Here is a 26196-nt window from a genome sequence, read left to right on the forward strand (position 1 = left end):
CATTGGATGCACATGGTCCTCCAGAATGGTTCGGTAGTCCTTGGCAGTGACGCGCCCATCTAGCACAAGTATTGGGCCAAGGGAATGCCATGATATGGCAGCCCAAACCATCACTGATCCACCCCCATGCTTCACTCTGGGCATGCAACAGTCTGGGTGGTACGCTTCTTTGGGGCTTCTCCACACCGTAACTCTCCCGGATGTGGGGAAAACAGTAAAGGTGGACTCATCAGAGAACAATACATGTTTCACATTGTCCACAGCCCAAGATTTGCGCTCCTTGCACCATTGAAACCGACGTTTGGCATTGGCACGAGTGACCAAAGGTTTGGCTATAGCAGCCCGGCCGTGTATCTCGACCCTGTGGAGCTCCCGACGGACAGTTCTGGTGGAAACAGGAGAGTTGAGGTGCACATTTAATTCTGCCGTGATTTGGGCAGCCGTGGTTTTATGTTTTTTGGATACAATCCGGGTTAGCACCCGAACATCCCTTTCAGACAGCTTCCTTTTGCGTCCACAGTTAATCCTGTTGGATGTGGTTTGTCCTTCTTGGTGGTATGCTGACATTACCCTGGATACCGTGGCTCTTGATACATCACAAAGACTTGCTGTCTTGGTCACAGATGCGCCAGCAAGACGTGCACCAACAATTTGTCCTCTTTTGAACTCTGGTATGTCACCCATAATGTTGTGTGCATTGCAATATTTTACCCCTTACCCTGCTAATTGAACCTTCACACTCTGCTCTTACTGGTGCAATGTGCAATTAATGAAGATTGGCCACCAGACTGGTCCAATTTAGCCATGAAACCTCCCACACTAAAATGACAGGTGTATATATATATTAACAATTTATATTAGCCTTTTGATACAAAATCATTGCCAATTCATAAGACCTATTCACACAAAACATAATTTTTATTAAACATAAAATTTGGAATCTTAAAATAAACACAAGTATTTTTTTTTAGCAGATTTACATTAACAACAGTTACACAATTTTACACTGCAGTAATGCATCACTTTATTTTTTGATGATGAAGATGCCATTTCACGTAAAAAACCAAAACACAATAAGTGTAAATAATGTTTGAATTAATGGGTGCACGTTTGTTTGATAACAGCTTGAAGAAAGCTATACTTGTACAATAATATGAATACAGTTTCTGTCAGTGCACTACTACAGTGGGGAAAAGCTCCCCTTTGTTTTCTTTAAGCAATAACTAGTGTGCAGCAGCCTTTTTGATTTCAGAGGTTTTAAATCAGCTCATAGTACTTCCCAGTCTGAGGATCAAAGTAACAGTTCAGGCAGGAATCATAAAGCAGGCTGAGAAACTGATCATCGCTGCTGTTCCCCTGGGCCACAGACCCTATGAAAAATAGACAACCTTCATTTTAAAGTATCTTATCTTACAGTTTATACACTGTATTAGTGTAAGTTTAATCTGGCTGAAATTCATTATAATCTAAGACAAATGTAATAAAAATGTATAAAGAACATTGATAAAAGTAGAACTGGACATTAAAGTATTGATGTAAAACCTTTTGTAGACACACTGCCATGGTCTCCTCTGCTGATGGTCAGTTGCTGGTTTGGAGGAATAATGGGAGGGCTGAGAACATCCATCCATTCCCTGTGGAGAAATAAAAAAAAACAGCATTGTTCTAATAGAACTCAATTAAATTTTTACAGTTCTATTGAACCCAAATGAGCGTGTTCAGTAAAATGGAAAATAAAAAGGCTTATAAAACCCCAAGGCCCTGATTTAAAACATTTGTAATTTTTTAATGATCCCCTACTTGTGGTGTATTATACAAAACATTAACAAATCAACTTAATTCACTTGCTATGATGTCAGTACATCCAAAGAGCACTGCTTATATTGATAGACAAGCTGTCAAGACGGCCCACTGTGGCCCCTCTGATACAAACTTGATGGCCTGTCTGACATTAGCTAATTGTATTGCATATACTGTACATTGTTTTCGCCTTTCTATTTCTAGGGATGTCTACCAAAAATTGTGACTGGAAATGTTATTAGTTATTTGCATTAAACTCATAAGTTTCTGCTTTCTTAGAACAATTAGCAGAGGTAGAAGAGCCTTTTTGAAGGTTTCAGAAGTCCAGAGATATGTTGACCTTGGCATGGGCACCCCCAAACACACAGTTTTGATAGCACTCACATTCTTATGCAAGTATGCCATGTTCTGAACAAGATTCATAGAAGATTCTTGTAGAATGATAAACAAGTTTGGTGTGGAAAGTCGGGCTTGAGCTGGGTCGCTGAGCAGAGTTAGCCTGTAGGGGCAGTAAAGCGGGGTATCCACCACTCTCTCCGGTAATGGCCTGTGTGTGTTTTCATTATGAGATTGGTCCTCAGCTAAGTATTAAATTGATTATTTGCTTTTACTATTACTCTGGTTGTCTGTGTCAATCTTTAAGGGTTATTTTGAATTTTCACAACAAAATCTAATAGTTTTTTCTTTCCTAAATGAATTTTACATTCACCGCCGCTGGCGAAATGTTTATGGTTTATGAAGAACTAGTTTAAATCAAATGGCAGAATATACAGCACATTATACAAACAAGTCTTTTAAAAATGCATCAGCATTTAGCCTTTTTCTTTCATGCGCCTGGCTTGTTTACTTCTGTCACAGCAAGTATGAGCAAGAACGACCTTGATCAAGGAGGTAAAAAAAAAAAAATTCAATGGTCACTGTGAGAAGTTCCTGAGAAAAGATGGAAGAACCTTTTGGATAAACAATCACCTCGACAGCACTCCATAAATCAGCCATTTACAGCAGAGTGGCAAGACAGAAGCCACTTTTAAGTTTAAGACATTGACATACTGCTTGGAATTTGCTAAACGGCCAGAAAAGGATTCTGGCAGTATTAGGAACAAGATCCTCTGGTTTGATGGGATGAAAATCGTATGTCTGGCAGAAACAAGCCCTGCACATCACCTAACTAATACCATACCTATAGTGAAACATGGTGATGGAAGCATTATTATATTTGGGTGCTTCTCAGTGGCAAGGACAAACGGAGAGGCAGATGAATGCGGCCAAATACAGGAACATCCTTGAAAAAACTATCTTCTAGAGCACACACAAACTAGAGTAGCTTCAGGATAAGTCTATAAATGTCCTTGAGATGCTCATCCAAAATCCAGACTTAAAATGCATCAAACATCTGTGGAAAGACTTAAATAAGGCAGTTTTTTCTACACAGTCACCCAAACTGATGGCGCTTGAGAGAATCTGCCATGAAGAATGGGATAAACTGCCTCAATCCAGTTGTGCAATGCTTGTAGAGAAGAACACCTGCAGCTGTAATTGCTGCCAAAAGGAAAGGGTCTGAATACTTTGGTGAAACGTGACTTCCATATTTAATTTTTAATATATTACTTTCAATAATTTAATTTTGAAAACCCTTTAAAATTGTCATTATTATGTGGCCGAACTAGCAACTAGGGTTAGTCACTAGTCCAGAACCTTAACAACTTTCAATACACAATTACAGATCACTTGCTGAATTTAAAATATTGGAAGTAAATGTGGTAAGTAAAAACTTGGCAAATTTTATGTCCCATTATGCTTAATTTGGCTAAATAATGTCCAGTTCTGATGCCAGCATGCCCATTGTAGGTGATTTCAATAGTGGGCAGTTAGCATGGAGGTAGCAGGGATAGATGCATACACAGAAGGGTTTGATGCACTGTGTCTTATGCCTCATTTACCTCACCACCAGTATTGAAAGGATCTGCAATTTGAGTCACTGTAACCATTCTATTGGTCCATACCACACGCCACACCCTTCATGTTCTTTGGCATCAATAAGTCTTGACAGCCAACAGCCTGGCTAATTTAGAAATACTTCAACACAGTTGTTTGGCCATAAGAATGTGGATCAAAATCGTCTTGCCTTATCATGCAAACTATGAGAAAATAACATCAGCCCAACACTTAAAATAGCCATGACCATGAAATGAACAATGAAATGCACATGGTCGGTCATGCACATTTTTGTACGGTGGTCCTAATTTTGTCTCGTCAGCTAAAGTTGGCGCAGTGGTAAAAACACATGCTGGAACCAGAGCTGGGATCTCGAATACATCGTATCGAATCGTAGGTCTGCCTGCCGGCGAGGCTGAGTGGCCACATGAACAACGATTGGCCTGTAGTTCAGATATGGGCGGGAGAAGCCGGATGGGATCTCTCTCTACCATGACTGGTGCAATTACAACCTCTGATGGCTGATTTTTTTTAATGCATTTTTCTCCCCATTTTTCCTCCTGATTTAGCGCATCCAATTTGTCTTCCGCTGCTGACAGACTCCAGATTTGCATTCAAGGAGAGCACGCTGCTGCCCACGCCTTCTTTACACGTGTACAGCCCTCCTCTTCTCGTCTCTTCTGCCAATCAGGGTCCTTACACAGCGTATGAAGACCCACCCACCCACATATAGACAGGTCCCCACCCTGCAGATACGGTGGCCAATTTGTATCTGCTGCAGGCACTGCCAATTATGCCCGCCAGATGGCGCCCAGCCGACCGGTGGCAACACCGAGCCTCAAACCCGTGAGTTCAGAAACTCAGTGCTGGTCTGCTGGCTGATTGATGGCGCCTGCACAGAGATGAGAAAAGAGTGCTCTCAGGGTGTGTCTCTACATACACAACGCTGAGCTGCACTGCACTCGTCAAAGTGTAGGTGATAAGATGCATACGGCATGCTGCCCACGTGTCAGAGGGAGCGTGGGTTAGCTTCGTTCTCCTCAATCAGAGTGGGGATCGGCATTGGTGGAGAGGAAGCATGACGCAATCAAGCAATTGGACGCGCTAAAAGGGAGAAAAAGGGAAGAAAAATGCATACACAAAATATAAACCACCTTTTCTGTAATGTATATTCATATACAGTACATATGAGTTCCTTTAATTAAAAAAAAACATGTATCATCCCAAACCCATAGAGGCCACTTTTTCCTCATTCCTTCAACCCTCATTTTCATCAGAATTCTTATGTAGGCACCATGTGGTGCTGACTGGCAGGCTCCATGGTGGGATGAAGAGAAGAAGAAGGATGACCTCCCAGGGAGCCACACTGCAGGGGTGAAAACCAGGTGACACGTGCAAACCGCTGAGCATGTGTGTGGCTGCAAGAAAAGTTACTGAATCATAACCAGCACTGATAAAAGTGCCTAATCTTAATGTCTATTAGGTTTTAGGTTGGTTTTCAGTTACATAATATAGTAGAATTCTGTATATAGTATATCTAACACATCTGGATCAGGTGGATTATAAGGGTAGCTTTAGTATCGGATTATAGAGTAATAAAAGATCAGATTCAAATACAGTACATTATGCATACTGTTTTTCTGTGAGGCTTGTGTGTGTGATTTATTAGGGCTTTTTTTTAAATGTCATAGTCTATGCCTGGGGTCAAAAAACAAGCAGAGTGCACAATGCAAATTTATATTGAAAATACCAGACACACAGCTGTGATTAAAAACACCAAAACAATAGCAACCAAAAAAGAGCACTCAGGTGGCACAGCAGTCTAATACGCAAGACCACTACAGTGAATTCCAGGGGTGCCTTAAGCCTGGACGGCGCTCAATAAACACAACAGGCTGTGTCTGAGAACAAGAAGGCTGGATGTTGGTGCCAGTTATGTGGGTGAGACTTCTATTGTCTGGTTGATGTGGCCGGTGGCTTTACATGTTTCAGAGGAAGCGCATGCTAGCCTGTGGCTCCTCTGTGTCAGCACTGCTCTCGACAAACCAGCACAGGTTGTTTTAGTGGACAGAAAAATTTGGTATATCCAAAACATAACGAAAAAAACACCTGACAAGGAAAACAGACTAAATATTACAATACCAACAAAAAAGGCTTAAAAATGAAACCATAAAGCACATAAAGAATTTGCCTTTGTATAAGGGAAAGCTTGGTCTATGCATTGAGCCTTTTGATTCTATTTTTAAGCGCAATCAAGTGACATCATGCATAAAAAACTGGCTGCAATTTATTACAAGCCTAATTGGGCAGTTCATATTCTTGGCAGCTGTATTATCCTAATAAAAACATCACTGAATACAGAAGAGGGTGGCACTGTGGCTCGGTGGGTAGCACTGTCATCTCACAGCAAGAAGGTCCTGGGTTTGATTCCCAAGTGGAGCGGCCGGGGTCCTGTCTGTGTGGAGTTTGCATGTTCTCCCCGTGTCTGTTTGAGTTTCCTCCGGGTGCTCCGGTTTTCTTACATAGTCCAAGGACATGCAGTCACCCTAGCTATGAGTGTGTGTTTATGTGTTTGCCTGTGATGGTCCAGGGTGTTTTCTACCTTTCGCCCAGTGAATTGTACCCACCACAACCCTGAATAGGATAAAGTTGTGGTAAAACAAACAATGAATGGATGAATACAGAAAACCTTTAAGAACGCTTGAGTGGAGCAACTGCAGTCTGTTGTAGTAATCCACCACTGCTGAACTCTGGATTAAAATCTTAGCACTGCTATCAGGAAGCTGGCTACCCAAACAGACATGATTGGCTACGTCAGAGCACAGAACTCTGTCCAGGGTATTCCAGCCTTCCAAGTGAAACCGGAGCCACAACAACCCTGACCAGGATAAAGCGGTTGATGAAATGAAATGGAAATGAACCCTTCATCATATCCATAGAGTGTATAGAGCTGAACACAAGTTTACATTTATAGCACTGAGCAGATGCTCTTATCCAAAGTGACCTACACAAGTGCTTTAGCAGTGTATTGAGTTTAGTATACATTATCACTCTGATACAAAAGGAAGCCTAACAATAATATAGCTAAAACCCTGGTAAAAGGTACAAAGGCTGAAGATTCTTTAATAGGTAAACAGTTAGGCACTTATTTAAAAATCAAGTTTTAAGAATTTATTTATAAAAAAAAACACTACACACTACACACTATGTGATCCATCACCTAATAAAGAGCATTTACTTACCTGGGATTAGACTGAACAAGAGGATTCATCTCTTTTTGGTAGCACTGGCCCTGTTCAGATGCCTAACAACCAAAGAGACATACAGTTGCAACAGTTAAATAAAAAAATAAAAAAATAAAAAAATATATATATATATATACAGCACTTTGTAGTTCTACAATTACTGACTGTAGTCCATCTCCCCACAGGACCACCACAGAGTAGGTATTATTTAGGTGGTGGATCATTTTCAGCACTGCACTGACAATGACATGGTGGTGGTGTGTTAGTGTGTGTTGTGCTGGTATGAGTGGATCAGACACAGCATCGCTGCTGGAGTTTATAAAATACTGTGTCCACTCACTGTCCACTCTATTAGACACTAGTTGACCTAGTTGGTCCACCTTGTAGATGTAGAGTCAGAGACGATCGCTCATCTATTGCTGCTGTTTGAGTTGGTCATCTTCTAGACCTTCATCAGTGGTCACAGGTCGCTGCACACGGGGTGCCATTGGCTGGATATTTTTGGTTGGTGGACTATTCCAGCAGTGTCCAGCAGTGTCCAGCAGTGACAGTGAGGTGTTTAAAAACTCCATCAGCGCTGCTATGTGCCACTCATACCAGCACAACACACACTAACACACCACCACCATGTCAGTGTCACTGCAGTGCTGAGAATGATCCACCACCCAAATAATACCTAATAGCTAAAGTTTTGATGGTATGGCACTGAGAAGCCACTCTAGGATGTTTCAGGACTGATTCCTTAACCAAGTGGTGGATGTCTCAATGAATAGGCACAAGACATAATCTTGTGGAAAGCCCTCCAAAAAGGCTGAAGGCTATTCTTAATTTCTGAAAGGTTGGTGATTTTGAAATGGATTGTCCAACAAGCTCATGATCAGGTTTTCATATATATTTGGACATATAGTGTAAGTATATTTTAAAATCTCTGATGAGTCAGGCCTGGTGTCTGACACGTCTGAGTCCTGCTATTGCACCATGCATGGATTGAACAATGCTATCCTGAGGCAGCTAAAAAACCCTTGTCTTAGCACAGAGTGTTGCCTTTGTACTTCGCTGGATGTGAGAACTGGTGTTCATAATATCAAGCCGGCAGCCATAAAATATGAAACATATTTTGAAATTCTCACTCATACAGAGTCCACTCTGGTTTGTCCTTCAGCTAAAAGACATGTACTGCCAACTGGGCATGTTATCTAGCTCTAAGGAGTTTGGACAGTTTTTCCTTATCCAACATGAAGCCAAAACTTCAAAAAGTGTCCTGTATTCAGCTCAGTCTAATGAGGCTGGCTGCTTAGATCCGTGCTACGCCAGAGGATAGGAGGGTGTGCGTGCGCAGATGCTAACTCACAAGAGGGATACACTGTGTCCATGTCGAAGTGTCGTCACTGCTAATGCTCAGACTCACGTTGCACTGGTGGACCTGATGATACATAATACACGCAGAAAGCATAATGAAAAACTGAACAACCTTCATATATAAATAATAACCCGCCTAATATGCTGTCAAAACATCTCTGACCTGCTGAGACATGAACTCCACAAGACATCCAAAGAAGTCCTGTGGTAACTGGTGCCAATCCATTACCAGCAGGTCCTTAAATTTCTAGATGTTGTGAGGTGGATTATCCTACAGTGCATTCTGGTGTCATCTCATGCCTTGCCATTAATGTGATTAATGTGAGTTGATAATACACTCTCATTAGACTTAATTCATTCATTAATTTATTTATTAGGATTTTAACGTCATGTTTTACACCTTTTGGTTACATTCATGACAGGACATGTAGGGTGTGTTCGAAAAGCTAGTGTGCTGTCTACATAGGCAGCATTTTACGTCATCCTGTGCGCGCTCCAGAGAAGGAGGCTGTTCGAAATCCTAGATGCCTTAAAATCCTCACTACTGAGGCATCTTAATATTTCAATGTTATTTTGGCTCAAGACCGAGTGAGCATCCGACGCTGCCTTAGTGATCAAGGCAATCCCAGCATTCATTGCGGGTCGGGTGCTCTTCTCTCACAGAAAAATAAACATGGCTGACGGGGCGGAGAAACGAATGGAGTTATTTTCAAACGTAAATAAAATATTACTGATTTTTAATTTGTATAAACTTGTACTGAGTGTTTTTATTTGCAAGTTCGAGCTTGTCAGGAAATGTAACCGTTATCGTTACATGAAGGGAGATGCTATATTGACATTAGTGTGCTGTGCTACTTCAATCCATTGGTTTTAATGGCAAGATGCTAAACGTGAAACCCGAAACCCGATGGAAGCGCTGTCTAAGTAGTGCGTTCGAATAACCTGACTTCTAAGTCATTGAATCCTTTCTACTGAGGCAGCAAGGCAGCTCCCTAGGTTTTCGAACACACCCACTGTCTCAGTTCAAGTTTAATGTCAAATACAGTCATGGACAATTTAGTATCTCCAGTTCACCTCACTTGCACTTCTTTGGACTGTGGGAAGAAACCTGAGCTCCCGGAGAAAACCCACCTGGAGAACATGCAAACTCCACACAGAAAGGACCCGGATCACTCCACCTGGAAATCAAACCCAGGACCTTCTTGTGTCAGGCGACAGAAGTTTATTTGTAACAGACTAAATTCTACCACCTCTGCTTTTAATTACGTTTTATAGCTAACCAGTATAATATCAGTTATGTAAAATAAATAATAAGCTTCAAGCTTTGTAGCAACAGTTTAGGGAAGTTCCCTTTCTATTACATCATGATTGTACCCCTGTAAAAAATGCAAGGTTTATTAAGACATGGTACAGAGGAACTCTAGTAGCCTGCAGAAAACCCTGACTTCAACCTTTTTGAACACTTCAGGGATGGATTGGAATGTAAAATGTGAGTCAGGCCACCTAATCCAAGATCAGTGCTTGACCATCACAAATGTTCCTTTGACTAAATGGACACAGTAAAAGCCTTTCCAGATGAGTGGGGGCAACTTTATAATGATGCTAATGGCTTTTGAATAGGATGTCCAACAAACTCATGGTTTGGGGTCCACATGCTATTTGGCCACATAATATATTTGGGATAGATTTGAATGATTTGAACTGTGAGCTAGGCTGTCTAATCCAACATCAGTGCTTGGCCATACAGATGCTCTTTTGAATAAATGGACACAAATACCATCAAAATCCTGTAGCATGCTCAAAACCCTGACTTTAACCTTTTTGAACACTTTAGGGATGTGAGCCAGGCCTTTTAATCTAACATCAGTGCTTGACCTTACAAATGCTCTATTGACTAAATGGAGACAAATGCTTTTAAAATCTTGTAAAAGCCTTTCCAGATAAGTGGGGGTGACTTCCTAATAATGCTCACAGCTTTTAAACTGGATGTCCGACAAACTCACAGTTTGGTGTCCACATGCCATTTGGCCACTTAATATAGCTGGGATGGATTAGAATGTCAGCTGTCAACAGGGCCTTCTAATCCAACATCAGTGCTTGATCTTACAAATGTTCTTTTGACTAAATTGAGACAAATGTCTTTTTAGATGAGTGGGAGCAAGTTTGTAATTATGCTCATGGGTTTTAAATTGGATGTCCACATGCCATTTGGTCACATAATATAGTTGGCAGCAAACATTCGTTGATGTTCTCCCAAGCACAATGTAATTTGTCTGACCATATTCCTTATGATAATGCCTAGAGTCGATGATTTGTGCACTTATTTGAATAATATTCATGATATGATCACTGACTTTACATACAGTGTACACGAACCTAGGAAACTGGCAGATGAGTCAATGTAAAGTGCCACAAGACTTCTCCTACCTGTGAGGCACTAAGGCCTGGGTCGGAGGTGCTAACCTCTTCCTCTTCCTTCTGTCTTCTTAAACTGGCCAACATCCTCAGCTCTTCTTCCTCCACCTCCTCATCTTGCTCTGGTCTCCTGGATAAATCGAAGGTGCTGGAGCCTACAGGAACCCCCCTCTTACTGTCCCTCACCTGTAGAGAGCAAGCGGTTTCATTACTGAAAACCGCTTCACCAAGTGAGCAGGCTATCCTGAGTTACAGGCTATAACTAATTAGAAAGCAATCCATCAGATACAAAAGACTAATTGGCACTTCATTAGAGCAAAGACATCAGCAGGGGTGCTCGCCCCACAGCCTGGAGAGCTGTTTTGAAAAATTGCTGGTACCTGTTCTCTGGGAAAAAGTATTTTTCTTTGAATTTTTCACATTTAAATATTTCAGATCTAATTTCATTATAAGATAAAAATCGCAATGGACTGGCATCTTGTGTGTCACTGCATTGCTCCCAGTGATTTTAGTACCCTAATTAGGATGAAGTGGTGGTAAAATTGAAATGAAATGAGTAAACACAAAATGCTTTAAAAGCTTTTGAACTATCATTCCATTTATTAAAGATATTCATTCAAAATATAAATCACTCATGTGAAAAGGTAAGTGCCTCACTAAACTTAAAAACTGGACGTGACACACTTGGCTGTAACAACTAAAATAAAATGTTTGCCAGAACTTGAGATGAGTCTTTTACATCAGGGTTTTTTAAAGCTTTTTTAAAGCAACCCACATTTAGTCCATGATTTTTACCATGATCCGGGCAACACAAACAATAAATCAAAACAAAACACAAAACTAAATAAAGTTAATTAAAATGTTGGCAATCTGGTCTCACTGTGGTTTACAAGTTGTAACATAAAGCCTCCACAAGGGGTGTTCATGTACAAGTTCATTTTGTGTTCATGTGCCTGACATCTCTGTTCAAACTCCTTGTTTTGAATCTCAGTTCTGGTACCGGCAGGCTGGGCGCCTACATGAACAACGCTTGGCTTGTTGTTCAGGGAGGGTGCTGGAGAAGACTCCTCATAGCTGATGAAATTACAACCTCTGCTGGTTGATTGATGGCGCCTGCACAGAGACGAGAGATAATGTGTGATCAGGGTGTGTCTCTCCATACACAAAGCTGATCCACATAGGAACTTGCCTCGTGCAGGTGAAAAGATGCAGTCGGCTACTGCACATGTGTTGGAGGGGGCGTGTGTTAGTCATGGCTCTCAGAGTGGAGGTCAACATCAGTAGAGAGAAAGCATAATGCAATCAGGTAACTGGATACGACTAGATTGGGAGGAAAATTGGGGGGAAATGCAAAGAAATAGTTTATTAAACAATTGTTATTTTTCTCTCCAACCCATTTTTTTTTAAACTCATGACCTTTGGGTGGTTTGAAAAATCCTGTTTTACATCACTGTGGAGGAATTGGCCGCTTTAATTAGGCTACAATAGAACAGTGAAGGTTGTGATGATCTATGGCACTTACCATTCAGACAACATACTTTCTCATTCAAATGACATGAATTATGAATAATTATGAATAATTATTAATAAAATTAATAAGAATTATATGAAGTATATTATAAAAACCCATATACTGAGGGGCTTATCTAAAGCATATTCAGTTCAGAATTCTCACTCTTGTATATAAGTCACTTAATGAACTTGCAGCTTATTAGATCTCTGAAATCCTTCTCCCCTAAACACCAACCTGCTCACTTAGATCCTCAGATTCTGGCATTCTTACCCTCCCTGTCACCAAAATCTGCAGAGTTAAAGCCAGATCCTTTAGCACTGCAACCCCAAAACTCTTAAATGCACTACCACAACACCTTAGGGAAGCCACAAGCTTTACCTTATTTAAATCTCAACTCAAGACCCATCTGTTTACTCAATGTTTCCTCCTATATGCATAATCCCGATATGCCACCTACCTTTTTTTCTGTTTGTTTGTTTGTTTGTTTGTTTGTTTGTTTGTTTGTGTGTGATTTTGTACACCGACTATGAGTCTGCGAAAGGCGGTATATAAGAACAGTGGTAGCCTAGTGTGTAGGGCTTTGGGCTATCAACTGAAAGGGTGAGAGTTCGGATCCCAGTTCTGCCATGCTACCACTGTTGGGCCCTTGAGCAAGGCCTGTAACCCTCTCTGCTCCAGGGGCGCCGTACAATGGCTGACCCTACGCTCTGACCACAGCTTCCAAACAAGCTGGGATATGCAAAAAAAGAATTTCATTGTACTGTACACGTGTATACACCGATCAGCCATAACATTAAAACCATGTTTTAAAAAAACCATCCTTGTTTCTACACTCACTGTCCATTTTATCAGCTCCATTTACCATAAAGGAGCACTTTGTAGTTCTACAATTACTAACTGTAGTCCATCTGTTACTTTGTTAGCCCCCTTTCATGCTGTTCCTCAATGGTCAGGACTCTCCCAGGACCACCACAGAGCAGGTATTATTTAGGTGGTGGGTCATTCTCAGCACTGCAGTGACACTGACATGGTGGTGGTGTGTTAGTGTGTGTTGTGCTGGTATGAGTGGCTCAGACACAGCAATGCTGATGGAGTTTTTAAACACCTCACAGTCCCTGCTGGACTGAGAATAGTCCACCAAACAAAAATATCCATTCAACAGCGCCCAGTGGGCAGCATCCTGACCACTGATGAAGTTCTATAAGATGACCAACTCAAACAGCAGCAACAGATGAGCGATCGTCTCTGACTTTACATCTACAAGGTGAACCAACTAGGTAGGAGTGTCTAATAGATTGAACAGTGACTGGACACGATATTTAAAAACGCTGTTTTCTAAAAGCGCTGCTGTGTCTGATCCACTCATACCAGCTCAACACACTAACACACCACCACCATGTCTGTGTCACTGCAGTGCTGAGAATCATCCACCACCTAAATAATACCTGCTCTGTAGTGGTCCTGACCATTGAAGAACAGGGTGAAAGCAGGTTAAAAAGATATGTAGAGAAACAGATGGACTACAGTCAGTAATTGTAAAACTTCAAAGTGCTCCTATATGGTAAGTGGAGCTGATAAAATGGACAGTGAGTGTAGAAACAAGGAGGTGGTTTTAATGTTATGGCTGATCAGTGTATGTATATATGACAAATAAAGGCATTCTATTCTATAATAAATTAAAGTTATTATTAGTAGTAGTATATTATCTAGTCCTCAGATCGTATACACTCATTTGGCACATATTCTACCACCTCCGAACAGATCCTGTGCTGAGAAATTTAAAAGTTGGCAGGAGGGTTTATGCAAGCATCCGTTTTTTAAAGTAACAACCAGCAGTCAACAGGTCAAGTATAGCACTCCTGTCAAAACATAGTGCAGTGAGGAAATGACGGCCTCAGTAGAGCCAGAATTACAATGATAACTAAAGCACTTATAAACAAACCACTCTGCTCAAGTGAAACCACTCATTTGAAAGTGCTTCAATTAATCTATTTCTAATAACATATCTGACCCTTAATAAAATATGTTCTAGTAAAGGTCTGTTCACATAGGCAATCATGCTCAACAAGAGGTTTTCAAAAGGGACAGAGCTGCCATATTCATGTATTTCTAATTCTCAAACTAAAGGTTACATAAATGATGATTGTAGAAAGGTTTGTTTACTAGTGGATTATGTTACACTTGGTATTTAATTAAAAAGTACTGAAAAGACTAATATGTTTTCTCCAGGAGCTATTGTGTGGTAATAAGAATGAACATCTTAGATACATATGCAGCTCTAGAGGATGGAGGAATGACTGTTGTTGGCAAATAATTTTTAATGCTATAACAAAATTAGCACTAATTTGGAGTTGCCAAGCCATCCCTACGAGTAGAGTACACCAAATAAAACCACACTGAAATGCACAGAGCATGCAATTCTCCCCCTAGGCAGTGATCAGGATGTGATTATTAAACCCAAATTATGCCTTCTTCACACTACACGACTTTTGCCCTGATTTTTGCTCGGCGACTGGTTTGCGCTAGATTTGCCGGCTCGGGAGCAACTCGGCGTATGCTCGGCGATCGAAACTCGGCTCTCAATCACTATGTGTGAACTGCTCAAGAACTCGATCCGAGCGAAATATATCTAGCTTGTCAAATATCTGGATCTGAGTTGCACGACTGGCAATAAGTGCTATGTCAAACAGCCAATGAGAACGCAAGATACGGTGTGAGGGCAAACACAGGGGAGGAGTTGTAAAAACGTGGGACAGGGGCATAATATAGTTTATATCAGAATACATCGGCATACACACAAGTTTTACAGTATTTCCGACCTTATCATTCTCTACAAAACATAAAAAAAAACATTTATTAACCTACAACTCACTATAGAACAATCCATGCTGCTCGCGTAGCCAAATCCACTCAGATTCATTGATTTTTTTCTCCTTGATTTTACGCTGCACATCAGCGCACAAACTTTGATCGCTTGCTACTTGTTGACGTGCATTTTTGGACGTGGTATCATTAGACCCCTCGTCACTTCTCGCGTGTGTTTTCGTGACAAAACGTAGTTTGGGAGACCAGAGAAGCTCGCCTGTGATTCGAGTTGGTGATAGATCGTGTAGTGTGAAACCCCCATCGCCGATCAGTCGTGTAGTGTGAAAGCCACACCGACTTGAAAGACTCCCGATTACAAGAGATCCAGTTGTGTAGTGTGAACTGTACAGCAACCTGACGACTTTGTGTAGTGTGTAGTGTAGTGTGAACCTGGCATAAGAGTCCAGCCATTCAGCAGTTTAGCTTTATTGTTAGTTGATTATTTAAAATGTACAATTTCCCCCAGTCAACCTCTGACCTCATGCATGATGTCCCTGTTGGCTAAGGAGAATGGCAGACTAGCACACATGTCCTCCGATAAGTGTAGAGCCTATGTCCAGGATTCCCACATAAAGTCATAACACACATGGAGGAACATGCTAGACTAAATATTCTTTCACCACTTGACCAGACAGAAGGAGTTACTGTTGTGGTAGCAATAAGGCTCATTTGACCTTCTCTCTGTCCGACACTTACCAATAGTGTCTGTATAGTGCCAGGTCGGGCGGCACGGTGGCTAAGTGGGTAGCGCTGCCGCCTCACAGCAAGAAGGTCCTGGGTTCGATCCCCAGGTGGGGCGGTCCAGGTCCTTTCTGTGTGGAGTTTGCATGTTCTCCCCGTGTCTGCGTGAGTTTCCTCCGGGTGCTCCGGTTTCCTCCCACATTCAACATGACGATAAAATCCTAATAAACAATAATGCCAGGTCAGGACAGGTCAGGTAGGCTAGTGTAAAAGACTGCTCACCACCTGAGTGCACCATTTAAATTATTTGTAGCATTAAAAATATATTTACACAAAAGTTTTGTAGAACAATGTAATATATCACATGCCATCTATTCATTAGCTTATTTTAAAGCACAAAAAAGCAATTGAGAACTAAAATCCATGTCATGTCATCGACCTAAAAACAAACTCTGCATAATATAAGATGTTCTCAAAAGAACAGAATGTACAGCAAAGTTAGGCAGAAACTCTTAATGAAGAAGCTTTTTTTTTTGGAATGCATGTTCACCTTGTGGAGCCTGACATCCTCAGGGGGAATCTCTCGAACAGATGTTCGACTAATGGATTTCCTCATATCTCCATCAGGCCTGGTTCTCTCTGGCCCAGGGCGTTCGGGTCTGCTCCGCACTCTGGCAGCGCTGGGAGAGAGACAGCGGGTCGGTTGCACACGCACCATCTCAGTCCTCCGGGACGTCTCTGAGGAACACGCTGGAGATGTGTGTGGAACAGGGGAGGACCGTGCTGGATCAGCTGAGAGTCTGGGTGTGCTGCTGGATCTGGGAACGGGAACGGAAGCTGGGGTAGGAGGAGAGGGACTGGAGTGTACTGCAAATCTCTGAGAGAGAAATCCAAAGTAACTCTCATCCTAAGGGATATAGCAAAGAGAGACAAATTATTTGTACCCCAAAGAATGCAGGAACCTTTAACACTAGAAAACACTGATTTAGTATTATAGGTTCCAGTTCAAGTACTAAAATGTTAGGCTGGTTAGACCTAGCAGAAAAATAAATAAAATCTGGTGCCAAATGCTACAAGTACAATTACGGATTGTTTTCAACAAATTTTTGACAGTAATCATTTCTTTTTTGAGGCAAATAAAGTTTTAAAATAATTTATATATATTCTTGATCACAAGCTACTTTATTGTCAAAAAGTAGCTCTTTGCTCTGATTTATCCCAGATACATCCAGTGATGTATCTAAAGTACACAATCTAGCATGGCATTATCACTGAAATGACATGAGAAGATCTGGCACTGTCTGTACTAAGCTAGGTATAAAATCTGTGGAGAACCCTGTTCCTCTTTACGAGTGCAGGCCACACCTTCAATGGAACTCTGAGGAGTTTGAGCTGGAGTTTTGGGCTGGGCAGTTAATCTCCTCTTGGGGAGAAGGTGGGCGTGAGGATTCACAAAGGAGGAGAGAAGCGAATAATAGGTAAACATAAAGCCAGTCAAATAGGTGTTGGAAGGGCCGCTCATGATTGGCCTGTTGTTCATATAGGGGTGGGGTAGTAGTAAGCTGGATCGCGTCTCCTCGTAACTGATGCAACTACGACCTCTGCTGGCTGATTGATGGCGAGTGCACAGGGGCGGGGAAGGAGTGCGTTGATCAGGGTGTGTCTCTCCATACACAGGGCTGATCCGCATTAGCACTCGCCTAGTGCCTGTTTACGATCTTAATCATTCCTGCCATGTATATCTCAATTCAGGTTGTGCTATCTCTGTAAAATTCTGGTCATAGAACAAGCATTGTGATAGAATCTGGAGATGGTGTCACCAGAAACATCTACCCATCTGTGAGGATTACTCTTTACCCCATACCATTAGGCATCCTGACTTGGCAAGGTGGGGCATCACTAAGTGTAAAACCAAAGATAGCAACACCTTCTGAGTAAATCATGTAGTATTCTGCTCACTGAGCAATCTCCACTGTTATAAATAGAGGCTATTTTTTACCACTCTTCAGCTTTTACATTATGTCAGTGGGTTGGAAGTGAAAGGACCTATCAGAATTCAGGAGCACTTTTATCTTATGTCATGATGCATTTTTATTAGGGCTATTATGGCAAAGTAACGTGGATAAACTGTAATTTAGTTATATTTTCATAATTCATTTGACCAGAACATTTATAGGCAGACTAAAATATTATTAGCTACAATAAAAGGGTGGCACGGTGGCTTGGTGGGAAGCACTGTTGTCTCACAGCAAGAAGGTCCTGGGTTTGATTCCCAGGTGGAGTGATTCGGGTCCTTTCTGTGTGGAGTTTCATGTTCTCCCCTTGTCTGCGTGGGTTTACTCTGGGAGCTCCAGTTTCCTCCCACAGTCCAAAAACATGCAGTCAGGTTAAATGGAGACACTGAATTGCCCTAGGTGAGTGGGTGTGTGTGTGTGTGTGTCTGACCTGCAATGGACTGACGCCCCATCCAGGGTGTTACTGTGTGCCTTGCGCCCATTGAAAAGCTGGGATAGGCTCCATCACCCCCCCACCCCGCAACCCTAATTGGATAAGTGGTTAAGACAGTGAGTGAGTGAGTGAGTGAGTTAAAAGACATGCAAGTGAGGTGAATTGGAGATATGAAATTGTCCATGACTGTGTTTGACATTAAACTGATGATTTTTGTGTAACCAGAAACTACCGTTCCTGTCATGAATGTAACCAATAATAAATAATAAGAAATAAGTTAATAAGCTACAAGAAAATATATTAAACGTTAATACTGATGCCAACCTTTCATCACAAACATTCAACCGATAAACACCACGACCTTATTTTAGGGGAGTAGTCCAGCTGTGCACTTTTCTTGCTGCATTGCCCCTCACACATACAATATTAAATGAATACGATAAAAAAGTAAAACATTTTTCACCATAATTCTGTGTTAGCTGTGGGGATGATGAAAGATTTTTGGACACGGGTAAAACAATAAAACAGTAATAGTATACTCAAATTCTCTCACCTTAAAAAACCCTCAAAGCTTTAAAACACCCAGCTGACTTAATATAGTATACATTACAGTGTACTCATAAATGTTTGTCTTTTTTCAGAAAAGCAAAAATTGGACTGAGAAACAGAAACGTTACACTTTAAAGACAGCATTACAATGTGCATGATGTAAATTCTTGAAAGCAATGTAATAACCATAAATTGGGCACAATGTGGTTGGCATGGACACAGCTAGACTGATTACCTGTAATTAATCAGGGCATCCAGCGCCTAGCATCCATCAACTGTCTGCTTTGAAAAAGATAAAGGCTTTAAACTACAGAGTTTTTGATCTAAACTAATGGACCGGAACAGAAAGCTGATATACACAAATGATGATGCCCAGCTGAGCTAAATGAGTTGATTTCCTGTGTATTCCATAAAGCGCCCAAATTTTATACTGGAGTGAGCTGAAAACAATCCAGTCCTGTCCTATATGAGAAATTTTAATTAAAAAACAACATTCATTCATGTCAGGATTCAAATACCCAGTGGTGCCATCAGCTGGTCGGGCATCTACATACAGATATACACTGATCAGCCATAACATTAAAACCACCTCCTTGTTTCTACACTCACTGTCCATTTTATCAGCTCCACTTACCATATAGAAGCACTTTGAAGTTCTACAATTACTGACATTCTTTACATACTTCTTTAGCCTGCTTTCACCCTGTTCTTCAATGGTCAGGACCCCCACAGGTCCACCACAGAGCATGTATTATTTAGGTGGTGGATAATTCTCAGCACTGCAGTGACAATGACATGGTGGTGGTGTGTTGGTGTGTGTTGTGCTGGTATGAGTGGATCAGACACATTAATGCTGATGGAGTTTTACAATGCCGTGTCCACTCACTGTCCGCTCTATTAGAAACTCCTACCTAGTTGGTCCACCTTGTAGATGTAAAGTCAGAGACGATCGCTCATCTATTGCTGCTGTTTGAGTTGGTCATCTTCTGGACCTTCATCAGCGGTCACAGGACGCTGCCTAAGGGGCGCTGTTGGCTGGATATATTTTTGGTTGGTGGACTATTCTTAGTCCAGCAGTGACAGTGAGGTGTTTAAAAACTCCATCAGCATTGCTGTGTCTGATCCACTCATACCAGCACAACACACACTAACACACCACCACCATGTCAGTGTCACTGCAGTGCTGAGAATGATCCAACACCCAAATAATAACTGCTCAATAGTGGTCCTGGGAGAGTCCTGACCATTGAAAAAACAGCATGAAAGGGGGCTACAGATGAGACTACAGTCAGTAATTGTAGAACTACAAAGTGCTTCTATATGGTAAGTGGAGCTGATAAAATAAACAGTGAGTGTAGAAACAAGGAGGTGATTTTAATGTTATGGCTGATCGATGTATAACTGCATTGCGCCCACTGATTTACTGGGGCAATCTGCTTTCCCAGTTGAGCTCCACCGTAAGACCCAAAATGTTACAAGACTGGGGGCAGTTCCCAAAAACCAAAAGAATGATGACATCCCACGTCAGCAGAAAACTGAACCGGACCAAACATTCAGGCATCATAGCTGCAGAGAACAGCAAGTGTGCAAACAAAGGAGCTGGAGAGAATGAAAGAGAGAAGCTGTGATATATGATGCTTCTATATATCACTGTTCTATATAGCTTCTGTAGAGCTGTGTGACTCCAGGTCACTGATAATAACAATTGAGAGCCTGTAATCAGAGTAAATATATGCTAGAGGCTGTGGCAGCTACGGTCACGGTAATATGAACACTGGGATTGGCATTAAAACTAAGAGGTGTGCCAGAGGAGTCATCAGGAAAGCATAACAAACTTTACACAGACACTACATGGTAGTGGGGACTTAACCCTGGTCTCCAGAAACATGGTGCTATCCTCAATTTCCTTCAAGATTAATAAAGTCTATCTATCTATCTATCTATCTATCTATCTATCTATCTATCTATCTATCTATCTATCTATCTATCTATCTATCTATCTATCTATCTATCTATCTATCTATCTATCTATCTATCTATCTATGTGACACCTACATACACCTAATACAAAGCTAGTCCTATATCATATTTTACAACCCCAAATCAGAAAATGTTGGGACGGCATGAAAAAAGCACATAATAAAAACACAAAGTTTCTTACATTTACTTTGACTTTTATCTTATTGCACACAGGATGAACCTGAAATATTTTATGTTTTGTCTGCTCAACATAATTTCATTTATTAAGAAACATCCATTCCTGCATTTTAGACCTGCAACACATTCCAAAAAAAAGTTGGGACAGTAAAGCATTTACCACTATGTAATGTTGCCATTCCTTTCACCACACTTAAAAGACGTTTTGGCACAGAGGAGACCAAGTGATTTAGTGTTTCAGCTTTTATTTTGTCCCATTCTTACTGCAAACACGTCTTAAGATGTGCAACAGTACGGGGTCGTTGTCGCATTTTTCCTTTCAAAATTCTCCACACATTCTCTATTGGGGACAGGTCAGGACTGCAGGCAGGTCAGTCCAGTACCGTACCCTCTTTCTCCACAGCCATGCCTTTGTAATGTGTGCAGCATGTGGTTTTGCATTGTCTTGTTGAAAAATGCATGGACGTCCCTGGAAAAGATGACGTCTTGAAGGCAGCACATGTTGCTCAAAGATCTCAATGTACTTTTCTGCATTAATGCTGCCACCACAAAAATGTTAATGACCTTTGTCAAGGGCACTGACACAGCCCCATACCATGATAGACCCTGGCTTTTGGACTTGCTGATAACAGTCTGGATGGTCCTTTACGTCTTTGGTCTAGAGCACACCTGGAATGCTGATTCATCTGACCACAATAAAAATTTCCACTGTGTGATGGTCCATCCTAGATGCCTTAGAGCCCAGAGAAGTTGATGCCGCTTATGGACATGGTTAACATAAGGCTTCTTTTTTGCACAGTAAAGTTTTAAGTTGCATTTGTGCATGTAACTCTGTATTGTAGTGCTTGACAAAGGTTTGTCAAAGTAATCCCTCACCCATGTGGTTATATCAGCTATTGTTGATTGACGGTTCCTGATGCAGTGACGTCTGAGGGATCAAAGATCACAGACGTTCAGCTTAAGCTTGCACCCTTGGCCTTTATGCACTGAAATTCCTCCAGATTCTTTGTATGGTTTAATGATATTATGCAATTTAGAGGAAGATATATGCAAATCCCTTTCAATATTACTTTGAGGTACATTGTTTTAAACATTTCAATCATTTTCTCATGTATTTTTTGACAAACTGGAGATCCTCTGATCATCTTTGCTCATCAAAGACTCAGCCTTTCCTGGATGCTGCTTTTGTACCAAACCATGATTACAATCACCTGTTTGGAATCACATCATTATTTAGTTTTTTCACCTCATTACTAGCCATAAATTGCACCCGCTCCAACTTTTTTTGGAATGTGTTGCAGGCCTGAAATGCAGGAATGGATGTTTATTAATAAATGAAATGAAGTTGAGCAGATAAAACATGAAATATCTCAGGTTAAAACTGTCTGCAATCAAATAAAAGTCAAAGTAAATGTAAGGAACACTGCATTTTTATTTTATTTGCATTTTTCATACTGTCCCAATGCTTTTTGATTTGGGGTTGTATTTTTCTTATATAAAACGTCTGACCTAGCTTTAAGTCTCATAACAGTGCTTTACATAGACTATTAGTCTCATTGATGAATTGAGCAGCTGTCAGAGACTGATGTTGATGACTGTGAATTAAGCTCTCGGTGGTTGGCAGGAGGAACAATATTGGAGCATGACAGTCAGCGACAGCTACCACTTTGACATCTTCTCCATCCATGGTTACGTTAGTGTTTTTTCTGGTTGTCATGACTTTTGTCTTCTTTATTTTGAGCTGAAGTCCCAACTTTTCACTAAGTCCTCTAACTTTACTTATAAGGGCCTTTGGGTTTTCCTGATTTTCTGCTGAGAGTGTTGTGTCATTGTGTTTCCTCTCTTCAATCATTTTCTTCCAGTCCTGCTTCTCTCATTATATGTTCAGCATACTGGTTGAACAGGAATGGTGACAGAATGCAGCCTTGTGTAAGTCCTTAACCAGTGTGGAATCAGTCTGTCTACTTCACTCATGACTGTGGCTTGTTCAGTGCAGAGCTTCCTTATTAGAATGATAAGATGTTCTTTTATTTCCATCTTCATGAGGACATTCCATAATTTTGAGTGGCCAATACAGTTTTGCTGCTTCATTGGCGACAGCAAAAGCTTTAGTCAAGGAATCACTGGTGGCCGAAATAATGAAAACTAACCAAGTGTTAAAATAAACGCACGAAAAATATCTGCAGCGGGGAGAGAAATAAGAAAAGGAAGAATGTATGCTTGAAGAATGTATTATTCACTGACTTTCTAAGTCGCTTATCCTAATCAGGGTCGCGAGGGGTACTGGAGCCTATCCCAGCTCTTAATGGGTGCAAGGCACACAGAAACACCCTGGACAGGTTGCCAGTCCATCACAGGGCAGACACACAAACACATAGGACCCAGACCGCTCAACCTAAGAATGAAATGCAGGACCTTTTTGCTGCAAGGTGACAGTGCTACTAAAGATGGTGTCATATACGATATTGACGTCATATACAGATCGGATATCTGACAGACGGACCGATCTACTCACCGATCCAAATTCCAGTCCGCATCTTGTGCTGGACCATAAACCCGCCGTAACTTAACATAATATAACATGAGGCACGTCAAGGATCCAAGTTCCATTACACATCTTACCATGAATCTGGGGCGGCATGAAGTGGGTAGCACTGTCGCCTCACAGCAAGAAGGTCCTGGGTTCGATCCCCAGGTGGAGCGGTCCGGGTCCTTTCTATGTGGAGTTTGCATGTTCTTCACATGGGCACTCCGGTTTCCTCCCACAGTCCAAAGACATGCAGTGAGGTGAATTTGAGACACTAAATTGTCCATGACTGTGTTCGATATAACCTTGTGAACTGATGAGTCTTGTGTAATGAGTAACTACCGTTCCTGTCATGAATGTAACCAAAGTGTAAAACATGACATTAAAATAATAAACAAACAAACAAACCATGAATCTGTGACAACTTCAGTCAGTAACGGGGAAAAATAACATTAGCTGCTTATTTTACTAAAATGTCCTTTGTATGGAAATATTTCAGTCTGGAAACGCAGAAAAGCAAAACAGCTACTTGCAATGTGTGCAAAGCTAGCACGTCAAGGGGTGGAAGTTAGGTTTTGTCATATAACATGACTAATTTAATCAAGCACCTGCAAAAGTTTCAAATTAAAGAGTACCAGGAGTTCATGCTAGCGGGACAGGAAAACACCACGAGGCAGCAGAGAAAACAAATGCAAAATATGATGTTTTAATATGATGTTCTGTGTGGTTTCAGCCTCATAATGTAACCTATAACACAATAACAATCATAATAATATTAAAATATCGGTATCAGATTCAGAATCGGAAGTTGTGTATCGGAATCAGATCGGAACTGAAAAACTGTGGATCGGCCCATAACTAAGTGCTACCCACAAGCCATCATGATGCCGGAGGGATGTATTAGTAATGAAAAAATCATTGCACTTGCAAAAGCAGATTAGTCGTTCTCTGCTTCATTCCTGTTTCCAAAGCTGTGTTGCCCAACTGTTTTCCCATCCTTCTGATTTCTGACTTTGGCATCCCAGTCTCCCTTAAGTTGCAGGACATCTAGTTTGAACTTCATAATTTTTTTTTATGCATTTTTCTCCCTTTTACTCCCTCTTTAGCGTCCAATCGCTCAATTGCATCATGCTTTCTCTCCGCCTATGCCGATCTCTGCTCTGACCGAGGAGATCAAAGCTAACCCACGCTCCCTCCGTCACGTGAGCAGCAAGCCGCATGCATCTTATCACCCACACATTGACGAGTGTTGTGCCACCTAGCGTTGTGTATGGAGGGACACACCCTAAGAGCACTCCTTCCTCATCTCTGTGTAGGCGCCTCTAATCAGCCAGCAGAGGTCGTAACCGCACCATTCTGACAGAGAGAGACTCATATCCGGCTTTAGGCCCGCCCATCTGAACAACAGGCCAATCGTTGTTCATAGCCGCTCAGCCCAAGCCGGCAAGGCAGAGCTGAGATTCGATACAATGTATTTGAGATCCAGCCCTGGTTGCAGCGTGTGTTTTTACCGCTGCGCCACCTGAGCAGCTGAACTTCATCATTAAACTTTTTCCTTAAGATTTCTTCTTTCCCAGCATCTTGTTGACATCCTTGTTAATGACGTTGATCTGAGCAGTAGTGTGCTTTCCCAACTGAGAGTCCTAATCCTGTCCATTTTAGTTTAATGATTCCAAGGATGATGATGTGTACATGATCCACTTCCATCTTCACAACGTCCAGCTTGCCATAAATCATACTTCAAACAGTCCACATTCTGATTGAGATTTAGTTTTTACAGCTTTGAATTATTTTTTCCTTACTTCTGACATTTATAACGGTGTTCAGATAGCTTTGACCAAGCCTAGCACTAATTAGCTCAGTATGAAGTTGAGTACCTTCCGACCTGATGGTTCTATCTTCTGACACTAGACAGTTATTTTGGTTCTACTGTCTATTCAGAAGTACAGAAGTGGTTTACCATTACCTTCTTCAACACAGTTTAATTGATGTCAATGCCGTTGTCACCTTTGAGATGATTCACCTCTTACATTGTCTTAAATTGCTGCTGCCAAATATAGGTGGTAGGTTTAGTCTTGCACCTCTGCTAGGAACTTTCCGTCATGGGAGTCCCTGACTGCAGATAACATTCTAGGCCGTATAGCTCTCTGCTTGTGCTCTGATGCCTTCTTGTCTTGACAAGACACCACATTATGAAAAGAAAACTATTTTGTACACGTTGCAAAGTTGAAAACTGTTGTTGTAAACAAATCAAATTTAGCAATTAAAGAATGTCTGAAAATGTTTACTTTATTTTTTTACTATTTTCCTTTTTTACTGTTCCCTGTAATTGGACAGATCAATAGACATGAAGGATATATCATCAGCCCTTGTCTTTTCACATAAGATCACAGTTTGGCTGGTGACATATGATTGATGGGGAAGAAAGGAATCCCTCCTAGCCAGCAATCAAACGTGTAACCTCCAGACAAAAGAGCAAGTGCATTTTTCCTTTTACAGCATCTCAATAAGATTTATAGTTCACAACAATGACAAAAGAGGCCACAAGATACAGGTAATACTGACTTTAAACTTGTTAAATAGTAAATAGGAAGTCAGAATGGCTACACTTTAGCAGCTAACTAGCATTAGCAGCTTGTTACCAAACGTGTTTAACAACAACAGTGGTAGCCTAGTGGGTACAGCTTTCGGCTATCAATTTA

General features: G+C 41.2%; 1 protein-coding gene across 5 annotated transcripts in view; it reads right to left on the reverse strand.

The window, feature by feature from the left end:
- Positions 1-976: 976 nt before the first annotated feature.
- cfap20dc (CFAP20 domain containing) overlaps positions 977-26196 on the reverse strand; it is a 70684-nt gene continuing 45464 nt past the window's right edge. For 2 of the 5 annotated variants that reach the window (XM_062996623.1, XM_062996627.1), the window contains 6 exons: positions 16364-16720; positions 10767-10940; positions 8332-8403; positions 6978-7039; positions 1543-1634; positions 977-1370 (listed from right to left, as the gene is read on the reverse strand). In XM_062996623.1, coding sequence (XP_062852693.1) covers positions 1258-1370; positions 1543-1634; positions 6978-7039; positions 8332-8403; positions 10767-10940; positions 16364-16720 — 870 coding nt within the window. In that variant the 3' untranslated portion in view covers positions 977-1257. Of the gene's footprint in view, positions 1371-1542; positions 1635-6977; positions 7040-8331; positions 8404-9470; positions 9518-10766; positions 10941-11393; positions 12075-16363; positions 16721-26196 lie in introns of those variants that run through there. The other 3 variants (XM_062996624.1, XR_010013073.1, XM_062996625.1) reach the window with 3 other exon arrangements.

The sequence above is a fragment of the Trichomycterus rosablanca genome, chromosome 6 (genome assembly GCF_030014385.1).
Source record: "Trichomycterus rosablanca isolate fTriRos1 chromosome 6, fTriRos1.hap1, whole genome shotgun sequence".
NCBI lineage: Eukaryota > Metazoa > Chordata > Actinopteri > Siluriformes > Trichomycteridae > Trichomycterus > Trichomycterus rosablanca.